General features: G+C 46.9%; 1 protein-coding gene across 1 annotated transcript; it reads left to right on the top strand.

Annotated features, from left to right (window-relative positions):
* Positions 1 to 3,601: 3,601 nt before the first annotated feature.
* On the top strand, positions 3,602 to 9,495 carry ZP2 (zona pellucida glycoprotein 2). Its single transcript, XM_066198387.1, has 18 exons — positions 3,602 to 3,650; positions 3,728 to 3,801; positions 3,977 to 4,060; positions 4,136 to 4,230; positions 5,032 to 5,190; positions 5,525 to 5,569; positions 5,823 to 5,987; positions 6,458 to 6,554; positions 6,639 to 6,820; positions 7,221 to 7,350; positions 7,475 to 7,656; positions 7,736 to 7,827; positions 7,913 to 8,037; positions 8,297 to 8,486; positions 8,742 to 8,877; positions 8,954 to 9,050; positions 9,137 to 9,223; positions 9,313 to 9,495. The coding sequence occupies exons 1-18, from the start codon at positions 3,610 to 3,612 to the stop codon at positions 9,453 to 9,455; spliced, it is 2,124 nt and encodes a 707-aa protein (XP_066054484.1). The 5' UTR covers positions 3,602 to 3,609; the 3' UTR covers positions 9,456 to 9,495.
* The last annotated feature ends 1,414 nt before the right edge of the window (positions 9,496 to 10,909 follow it).

Here is a 10,909-nt window from a genome sequence, read left to right as displayed (position 1 = left end):
AGTCACTCCTCCATTACAGGGATAGTTCATTAATGATTACATGCTGAGACATCCCTGCGAGGAGGGGAACGGGGAGGCAAAGTTCATCCTTGCAGGCTCTTTGTCTGGAGATCTGCATAGGTGACGAGGCTGTGGTGTGGTGAATGCTTTCATTTCCTGGAAGGTGGCTCTGCCACATACAGTTTTCTGCATAACTGACTACTCAGAGAGGGGTTCCAGTCACCTTCTCTGTGTCTTTGACTGACGGTTCTGTGGGAATCGCAAAAGGACTTTGAACTACAAAAAGAACTTCAAAAAAAACCTTCAAAAGGCCGTGAGTGTCAGTGTGCCCAGGTTTCACTCCAAGTAATGAGTTGGAAATGGATGAGCAATTACCTTTACTGCTGAAGCCCTTTGTAATCCATCTTTTACTGGGATGCTGTATTGAAAACAAGTCACTCCCCTGCCAAACCAGGCACTCCCATGGAACCATTTTGTGTAGGAAGTCTGGAAATGATGAACAGGGTGATGTGTGAATAAAAGCCCCAACAAGTCTGCAAGTCACAGCCGTGTAAATTGCATTTCCTCAGGAGATCTTCAGGAAATTGGCAAATAAAAAACTCTTCTGACAGGTGATGTAATCTCTGTTTAGATGCAGAAAACATGTGCAGGATTTCCTCAGGACACCACAGGGAATTCCAGAAAAGGAAACATGATGGGCCTGCACCCACTGACCTACACTGTGGTCCTTGCCTGGGAGCAGATGGGTCCATCTCCCATCACAAATAATGATGTCTTGATTTGGAAATAATTTGCCCTGAGTTCAGTGGCATTAAGGGCAACCTCTACAAGCAGAAACGTAGAGAATTAGATTAATTCTAACTTACAGTCCAAAAGAATTCCTAAGAGCAAGCCATATAAAAGCCAGTTTTCAAACAGCAGCTGAAAAGTTGGTAAGAGGCTACTGCAGCTTCCTGCAGTGCTGTCAGCTCAGGGTTCTTCTGGCCACATTCACAAGAGCTGCCACATAAACATTACTTTTTGCCAAGCTGTTTTCTGTGACTCACTGAATTAACCTGGATCTCAGAGACTCTACCCTCAGCAATTAGCAGTGGGGTTTTGTTGCTTGTTGTGCCCCCATTAGGGAATCACAAACCAACTCCTCGCTCAGCGTTGGTGCTATCCCCAAATGGAATTCTGCCACCTCATTTACATCCCGTAATTCTGCCCGTGTGACACACCAGAGACCTCTCAAAAATGGGCTTCCTCTCTTCATTATTTTCTCAGCCAGGGATTGGAGAGCTCTTCAGGAATGAACTTGTACCAACCTTTTTCTTCCCATGAGGACAAGGAGAATCAGTCAGATCCTGTGACAGGTTTGAACCTTTGAATAAACAACTCCAGGTCAGAGTAAAGCCAAGGCCTGGCTGTCCCTCATGTCACCCCCAGACACAGGTGTCCTGCTGCTGTCCTGCCACCTCAGGGCAGTCAGGACAGGCTGTGCTTCACCAGCCTCCATCCCCACTTTAGAAGACAGGTTTACTTTTCTCAGGTCCCCTGCACTGCATTAATGCTTTTCTAATAAAAATGCAGACATTTATTCTTTTTTCTATTTTACCAGGCTCAGCATGGAGCTAAATTTACAGCTACTAGAAAAGCTAGCTGCTGTAGAACCAAGATAGGTAGTAAGTGTGTGTATGTATAAGATTAGATGTTTCTTAATGCCACTGAATTTCATTTCTTTTACTCGGCCTTTTTTCAGGGGTAAAATGATCACTGTTTACATACTGAATATACCACCAGTGCCTGGGAGGAGAGGGGAAACAAGATACACCATGAAAAGTGACTTGGTGGCAGAAGAGTCCTTTTAATTTTCAAGATCTTTGGTTTTTACTATAGAACTACCTTAATTTGCTTTTCTCTTAATTAATCCAGCACACAAAGTATTGATCTCAGAGTGATTTTTATCATTAACATCTGAAAATTTGGATTTTAAACTTACCCTGTAAAATGGTAAGGTGGAAATTATTGTTCCGAGTTTTAATTAGAGGTAAAGAAAAACCCATGTCAGTTGGGGAGAAGCTTCAGGACTTTGCAAGCTTTATTATTATTTCTGTCATAAAAGTGGGCATCACAAAAAAGAAAGAAAAAAGAAAAGACCAAACAAAATCTTCATCTGTTTCCAAACTCCTGGTACTTGTTCATCTTTGTCCCATCCAAAAACCTCAACTTGAAATGCAATAAATGATTCAACATCAAATGAGCTAAATATCTCAGCCTGAATAGAGATTATTCTTTTGAGACTAAAGCTCAAAACTGTGAACTTTTTAAACTCCCTGGATAGTTAGAATGAAGCTTTTCTTTTTGTGTTTGAAAAGAACTTCAGAACCATTCCACTTTCAATTGAAATTTCTTACCAGGCTCAAGAGAAACTCCGTTGTGATGGTACATGGTGTTGTAAACTAATGAATTATTTAACCTGCAGCTTTGATTCGTTATTGGATTTCACTGTGTACATGGGCATTACTCTTAATCTGAGAACTGTCTCAAATAAACCATTGCCAGTTAAACAATTTAGATCGAAAGGCTGCAGCATCACCAGTTAGGTTGTTGTAGATAACTTGGAGCACAAATCTGCAGTGATGTTGTTGTGCAATCCAGCACAACATTTCCTCATTGCAACTTTTTGAGGCACCAAATGTGGTATGGTAAAGGCCATGCAAGGGGAGGCAAGTAGTCCCTGCTTGCCTAATGAGATCTTTGGAACTAATGGGCTCAGAGAAGAATGAAATTAGTCACACTGGGTAATCGTGGCCACACAATTCAGAGACGATGACAACATTTAAAACAACAATAAGAGCTTATTTCTTCACTTCTTAGGGAGGCAAAACTTCTGTGCCCCAGGGCGCAGTGCTGCTGGATGTCCTCTTGAGCAGCCAGTTCCCACAGGCAGGCTGAGCCTGACCCACACCAGGCTGGGGGTCACCCATGCCAGGCCCTGTGGGACCCACACCAGTGCTGCCTGGCACCCACCTGACGTGGTTGTTGCTCTGCTCTGGGTCCAAGGGCATCCCTTGCAGAGCCTGCACACATTAGGGCTGGCAGCAGTGACATTATCTGTTGTATCACAGGAACTTTTGCAGTTTTTGCTGTGAGTGCTCAGAAGTAGAAGTCCTGACCTGGCATTCAGGCTCTTTGCTTAGTTAAAACATTGGTTTTGGGGATCTCTGCCCCCGTGATACCTTCATCAGTGCTTCCAACAGTCTCAAGGAAAGCCATGCTGAGCTCATTGGTGTCTCAAATGCTGTCATGCTGGCACAGAAAACTCCATTCCAAAAAACAACTGCCGAAACAGACGTGCATTTTTCTATTAAATATCCAGCATGGGAATAAAGGGGATATATCATCAGAGCATGGAAGGGATGCCTTCAAAATAGAAGGCAACGACAACCCCTGCTAAAGACTCAGTATTGCCTTAGAGTCTCCCGTGAGCTGCCCCACTCAAGGAGCAGCAGGTGCAAGTGCTCTGCTCCCTGGGCAGCAGAGAGGTGGCACCTGTGTGAGCCAGACCCACGGCCTATATAACCATCCCTGGGCAGCCCCAGACCAAGCTTGTGGTGCCCTGAAGAGATGGGGTTTGAGCAGCAGTGCTGGAGCACCTCAAGGATGTGGTGAGTGTGGTTTGGGGTACAAGGGGAGGTGGGTTCTTTCCTTGCCGCTCTCTCATTTGATTCCCTTTTCCTTGTAGGTTGCTGCTCCTGTTTGGATTTTTGCTGTGCTTAGCCCCTTGTGCTAATGGCCTGGGGGATCAGGATTTCTTGGGTAATGTGCTCTCTCTGGGATGGCTGCGGCGGGGATGTGGTTTGGGTTTGCTTGGAGCTGCTTGTCTTCTGCCTTGGCATGGAAAGGGCTCCGAGGGGTGGCTGGCTTGGGCGGCTTGCAGGGTGTGTGCCTCCAGGAGGGTGTGCTGGAGCTCATGGTGGTCTTCTCTCTGCAGAGAATGTGACCTGCCACAGGGATGGGATAGAAATTGACTTTTCCAGACAGCTTAGCAACTACTCCTGGCATGTGTGTGTCGTTGGTACGTACTGCTGCTGCCCTGGCCCTCCTGCTGAAACCTGCCTGCTGCAGGGCTAACCTTCCACATCCCTCCTAGATGTGAGTGGTGAGGAGATCATGTCCTGTGACCGCACTGTGGATTATGAGAGGCTGATACTCAGTGTCCTGTTTGCCAACTGCACCAGCCAGCAGGTAAAGGGGCCTTCATCCTGGGAAGCTGCTGTAATGGAGTTAGGAGATGTTTAATTTTTTCTTTGGACAGGACTGGGTTTAATAGGGCTTCTATTTCTAACTTTCTTTAAGACTGAGGATACTTACACTTCTGATAATCTAAGATACTTATAGAAGAACATTTCATGCCAAAAGTTGAAAAAGAAAACCAAACCCAAAGCTACTGAAATTCTTATTCTTTCAACTAAGCATTAAATCCCTCAGAGCCTGCTGTAAATGTTGTGTTCTCCTGTAGGCTTGAACTACTTGACAGGTTTTCTCGTAGGGAGATGGACCAGGTTCAAGAATTTCAGAGCACCAATCAATTTAAATGTGTATTGACAGACAATTAACACCATATGCTGATCACAGCTGTTGAGGTAGAGTAGTATGTGGGAGGCCAAAGTGGGATCCTTTACTGGTAACTGTTGCTTTTAGGTATTTGAAATACCATAAGACTCTGTTCTGCTGTTTATTAGCTTAGCTCTTTGGCCAGCTGACTCTCTGGTACTAAAACCTGCCACTCCTTGGGAGTTTTCTTCTTGACTTCTGCAGTTATTTTTATTTCTTTTACTCTTCAACTTAAGCCTGTGCCCTCCTGCTTTCCTAAAGAGCTCATCCTTCTCCACTGGGCTTTTAAAACAAGAAGTCATCTTGTCCCTTGCACTGGTACAAACACCTAAACCAACTCTGAAGTAAGAGTTCAGTCCCAGTGGCTTTTAGCTGCCCTCATGCTGGAGTGAGTACTGCTGCCTCTTTCTGATTAATGTCTTTTGTCTGCAGCATGGTCAGCACCAGCTCTGGTTGAGGCTGATGCTGAATGACACAATGGGAGAGGAGACAAACATTACCTACAGTTTTCACTGTGACAGCATTCATGTAGATGAAGTCACTACTCCTGTGTTTGCTGGTGTAACAAACTGCACAAAAGACTTCATGGCAGTAAGTAGAGGAGTGGGAGTGCTATAGATCCTGCTCTAAGGATTGCAAAGCAGGGTGGCTGTCCCCTGGAATTGTGTGTCTGGGACCTGGGGAAAGCACCAGTGAGCTGCAAGGAGGTCTTGGCTGCATGTTGATTTTGGCTTGGCTGCTGGCTCTTTGGAGAGCTGGTTTGCAAATGGTCGTTAACGACGCACCCAGTCTGGCTCCAGCCCTACTGCAGGGGGAGCTGGAAAGCTGATGTTGGCTGTCTACTTTGGGAAGCTGTAGTGGAGATTCTGCTGTGTGGCTACAGCCCTGCAAGTTCCTGCAGTCTAATTCTTGTGATGTGTTTCAGGTTACCTTCCCAGGACTCGTGTCAAGTCTCAGTAACGAGCAGATGGTATGTTCCTTCTGCCTTGTGAAGGGAGCGGGGGGGGCACTGCCTGGGGTTTTGGCATAAACTGAGACTGATATCTCCAAGTTCAGGCAGGGACCTCTCTGATGAACTTGCATCTTGTTGGGAAGCCTAGTTCTGCACTATGTCAACATAGGGAGTTTGAATGTAAAGCCTGGGAGGTGGCAGTCCTGCAGGGTGATAATGCCTCGATGCTTCTGTGCCTTCCTTCCCTAAGCAGGGATTTCTTGCTTTGCAGGTTCCAGCAGCTCCAATGTCCTGGAATCTGTCAGTTGATGATGGAACCAGAATACATCAGCTGAGCCTTGGGCAAGCAATGCAGCAAGGCTATAACTTTCTAGTTGATGGCCATAACCTGATCTTTCAGGTGGCCTTTGCTGCCACTGGAGTTGTGTCCTACAAGGTATGTGAACGGAGGATCAGCACTGAGGAGCTACCCAGCCCGTTTGGCCAGCACTGTCTCCCTCCTGTAGACCTGGGGGAATGCATTTTCAGGCCAGGGCCAGAGCTCTTGTCAAGCTGATGCGCTGCTGGGCTGAGCTGGTGTGTGCAAAGCTGTTTGGCTTTGCACAGCTGTCACTGAACTGCCTGGCACAAGGAACTGGGGGAGGCACAGTGTGCACCTCAGACAGCAGCACAGTGAGTGGGAGTCTCCAGAAGTAGAATTCTAGCCACAGCCGGTCCTGGGAGCATCTGACTGCCAGTCTCATGATCAGCAGCTGTTTTTAGAAAGGGTGAGGTGGGAAGAAACTGCTTTTGCAGACATGAATAGCAGCAAACCTGAACCTGATGCAGTGCACAGCCCTCTGGGGCTGGTCTTATGATGGATCAGGAGCTGAGCACTGTCTAATAGAGCTCCATCTTCTTTGTCAGCACAATGATAAGGTGCTCTACGCTGTGGCACTCAAGCTCATGTACGGCCCTCCTGAGCATAGACGCACTGTGGAGTCAAGAATGCTTTGTGCTCCAGGTAATGCATGGAAAAAGTCAGGACCTGACCTGTGGCTGCCCCAGGGAAGCTGTGATGTTACATTTATCAAAGATGTTTTTGCAGGTCCAGCAATCTGTAATGCAACACACATGACTGTTGCCATCCCAGCCTTCCCAGGGATCCTTATGGATGTGGATATAGAGAATAAGACCATCCCCATGGATCAGCTTCAGGGAAATGGAATCACTCTGGACACACAGAGAGGGGTCAGGCTGTATATCAGCAGGGGAGCCCTGAAGTCCAGGGTGAGTTCTGATCCTTGAGTCACAGGTGTTGGTGTGATCACACCTCCTTGGTGTTTTGAGACCCAGAGCACAGTAACTTTGACCTTGATTAAGCATCTGTTGAGTCAGCCATGCCCCCTGGCTGGGTGGGGACAGGTGTGATTAAGATGAACGCAGACTGTCTTTTTAATAGACAACATCATGCAAGGTAACTTCGGTTTCCTGGAGTCTTTTGGCAAAAACAGATAGAGGTGAAAATATTTCTCATGGAGGGGGTAGGTATTTGGCATGCCCAGAGCAATGCAAGTGAGTTTCCTTGTGCTCCTCAGTCTTGGCTTATTTGTTAATCAGCTCTAACAGGTGCATGTGTTAAAATGAGCTCTTGTAGTCACATTTCCAGAGAGTAACTCTTATCCTTCAGCTACCTGGGGAGAGCTGCTCAGGACTTCAGTACTACATGTCCTCTTTGAAACTGGCCTTTCGCTTCCATGGGGAGACTGTGGCAATGGTGATGCACCCTGAGTGCCCCTGTGAGCAGCCCACACCAATAGGTAAGTGACTGACTCCTGTGCTGCGATGCCTCAGCAGTGTTGGATTAGTTTGTGTCACCGACAGCTCCTGGCAGACAGAGCAGACACTGACTCACACGACAACTTCTGTGAACCTCTGTTACAGCTGCTGTGTGCACCCAGGATGGGTACATGGATTTTGAAGTCCTTGCTGAGAGTACCACACCACTGCTGGATTTGGACGCACTCAGGCTCAGGGATCCTGTGTGCAGGCCAGCCTACAAGTCACCTTTGAATGACAGGGTTCGGTTTCACGTCCCACTGAACGGGTGTGGGACCAGGCACTGGGTGAGTGTGTGGCTGGGGTTGGTGGGGGTGGGATTCAGGCGTTGGGAATGCCCACACTAATGCTGTTATTTACCCACAGTTTGATGGGGAGCAGATTCACTATGAGAATGAGGTGAGGGCGTTATGGACAGACCTTCCCCTGGGCAGGATCTCAAGGGACAGTGAACTCAGGTGTGTCTGGAAATCTCTTTAGGCCATCCAGTACTGCATTACTCACACATCAATATGTGGCTTACCTGCTCCTTCCTTGTTACAGGTTAACAGTAGTGTGCTCCTTCAGCAATGGTGATGCCTCCCTCACTATAAAAGTAGACAACCTTTCTCCTCCACCTTCTTCAGTGAATCAAGGCTCCCTCTCCTTAGTTCTTCTAAGCTACCCAGGTAAAGCTGGCTTTGGGCTCAATTGGCTGGGAAGTATCTGGAGCTTGTGGAGGGGAGGGTGGAAGAGTGATCTCTTCTGGAACATGGACTTCTACTGTCCTGGTGTGCTTCCCTCCTGCTCATCCTTGCTGCCGGATGCAGATGCCTCAAATCTGTGGCCCTTGGACAGACGGTGGTTGTCCAACCAGCTGCTGTTGAAGAGCTCGAGACCCTCTCTGCACCCTGGGTTATTTAACAGAAATGGCTTTGGCTCTTGCAGAGGACTCGTACAGGCAGCCATACCGTGAGGATCAGTATCCCATAGTGAGGTACCTGAGGCAGCCCATCTTCCTGGAGGTTCAGGTCCTGAACCGCAATGACCCCAACCTCCACCTGGTACTGGACGACTGCTGGGCAACGGCCTCACCAGATCCCAGATCTCTGCCCCAGTGGAATGTTGTTGTGGATGGGTGAGTGGCCTGGCATACGAACAAAAGCACCTTTTGCAGTGGGTGGGAGGAGTTACATAATTCTCCCCTGCTCCCCCTTTAATAAGAGAGCCTTGAGTACGATGGCCTTCCAAGTACTGCCCTGGGATGCTGGAATTTGTAGGAAGAAGGTAGCATCTCAACCTTGGACTTTAATCTGCTGCTTAAAGCAGTCAACACCAACAACCCAAACCTTCTTTACCCCGATGTTCTGACTTGGTTTTTATTTATTGGCAGCTGTGAGTATGACCTAGACAGCTACAGGACTGTGTTTCACCCTGTGGGACGTGGTGTCAGCTATGCTAACTATCGCCAAAGGCTGGAAGTGAAGACTTTTGCCTTTGTCTCTGGTGACAAAGCTGTTCCTGGCCTGGTAGGTGACACTGGATGAGGAGCAGTTGTTGTTTCAAAATGAACAACTGTCTCATTCCTCTCATCTTCTGTCCCAGGTGTACTTCCACTGCAGTGTTCTGATCTGCCACCGTTTTCATCCAGACTCCCCACTGTGCATACCAAGATGCCCAAGGCCATCTAGAGGCAAGCGAGGTAATGTCAGAGTGGATTTTAGGTTGTGCTGATCCAAGATAACCCACTGCACTGTGGGGTTCAACTGTGCTGTGTTACTGTTGTAGAAAGTGGGATGGCAGCTATGAACTCTGCCGTGGTGAGCCTGGGGGGCCCTGTCCTCTTTGTGCCAGAAGAGTGGTCTGCAGCCCAAGGTACTGAGCCACTGTGGTGCTGGGAGGTGTCGCTTGGGCTTAGCGAGGATCTGTCTCCACAAACAAACTGTTTTCCCCTTGCTTTGCAGGGAGCACTCTCCTGAGCAAGGAGACGTGGGCTGGCATTGCAATGACTGCTGTTGGTGTTGTCTCTCTGGCCACGTTGCTGCTCTTTTTGGCTTTTCTTAAGTGCCTGAAGAGAAGAGCATGCATGGCTAATGTGGTATGTTAATGTATATTTCCAAATAAACCTGGAGTAGTCACTTGGTGAATTATGTCTGTCGTGTATTCCCTTTCCTGCATCTAGTTATCCAAATCAACACTGCTCATCCTCTGTCTCCTTATTGTAGATTTGTCTTTAACAATGACTACAATGCTTGATTTCCTGAGTGTCTTTGTTCTGGAACAGGCCACTGCTATGTTAAATTCCTGTTGGACTTTGCAGCCAATTTCCTTTCTTGAATTGCTTATCGTTGTTCATAATTGTGATTCCACTTGATTGGGTTTTTAAAAATGCATGTTATGCCAGTATCTGCAGTATGAGTAACTCCTCCAGCTGCTCTTGTCCACATGAGCCCTATACTGTACCTGGAAATTAAAACCTGGCTTCATTGGAATTGTTGAGCAACACCCAGCACCTGTGTTAAAACCTTACTATAAAAAATATCCCTTTGTCCTTATGGGACTCAGATCATTACAAAAGGTCTGTGAAGGAGATAGACAGTGAAGCCTCCCTTTTCTGCATATAGCAGTCTAGAAGGACACTAGAAAAACCAAAGTGGAGCAGACTTCCTGCTGCCAGAGCTGATCTTCTGATGGCTGGAAGTTCCATTGCCCACTTAATAGGGGCACCAGGAGTACGTAACTTGGGGTCTTAGACTGGGGGAGGAAAAAATGTGTGAGTACAGCTAAAGCTGTCTTGTCTGCAATACTGACAGCACTGTTTGTTGATGTAATGCTGCCCACCTGGGGTGAGGCAGTTCTTATTTTGTACGCCTTGCCTCGCATAGTCAAGGAAATGAGACATAAAATATAATTGCATGTGAGGGTGTGCAAGTGCTTTGTTGCAGTAGGAGTGTAACAGCCTTAGGTTAAACACTGTCTGGCAACTTTGTGTGAGCAGGGAGAGTGATCAGCACAAGTCCAGCTCTGTGGTCGCTGAGTGTGCAGGGTGTCAGATCAAGTCAGTGGCCGGACCCTGATACTTGTCTAACACGTTGTGCATAAACAGCACAGCTTGAGGGCTTGTCTGCACAGCCCCTACTTCACTCGGGTATTATTAATGAGCTACTATTAATGCGATAGATTTCAGGCTGCATTAAGTATTAATGTGTATTTCATGCAAAGAGACCATGATTAACGTGATCATTAAGACCTTATGCTAGTATTTAATCAAAATTATAATAACATAAACACAAACTATGAATCTCACAAGGGAGCCATTTAATTTCAAGTCAGTTATGTCATTGACCTGTTAGAAGTTGGGATTGAAAGGGTTACTTAAGCTATTGTCCAGGAAACAACCTGCTATACTTCAGTCTTGTTGACTTAGCACTTGGCTGCAATATGAAGTATTTCTGCAAAAGCCAGGTAAGTGGTCCTTGATGAAGAGGGTTTATGCACTTGACAGTATGTTGTACTTAACTGTATGGGCTGTTTAGCTCTTCTGACCCAAGTAAGTCTAAT

The sequence above is a fragment of the Chamaea fasciata genome, unplaced genomic scaffold, assembly GCF_029207755.1.
Source record: "Chamaea fasciata isolate MVZ Bird 193981 ecotype frontalis unplaced genomic scaffold, bChaFas1.0.hap1 SCAF_16, whole genome shotgun sequence".
In the NCBI taxonomy this organism is placed as follows: Eukaryota; Metazoa; Chordata; class Aves; order Passeriformes; family Sylviidae; genus Chamaea; species Chamaea fasciata.
Note: the sequence above shows the minus strand (reverse complement) of the source record. Positions and strands in the feature narration are given on the sequence as shown.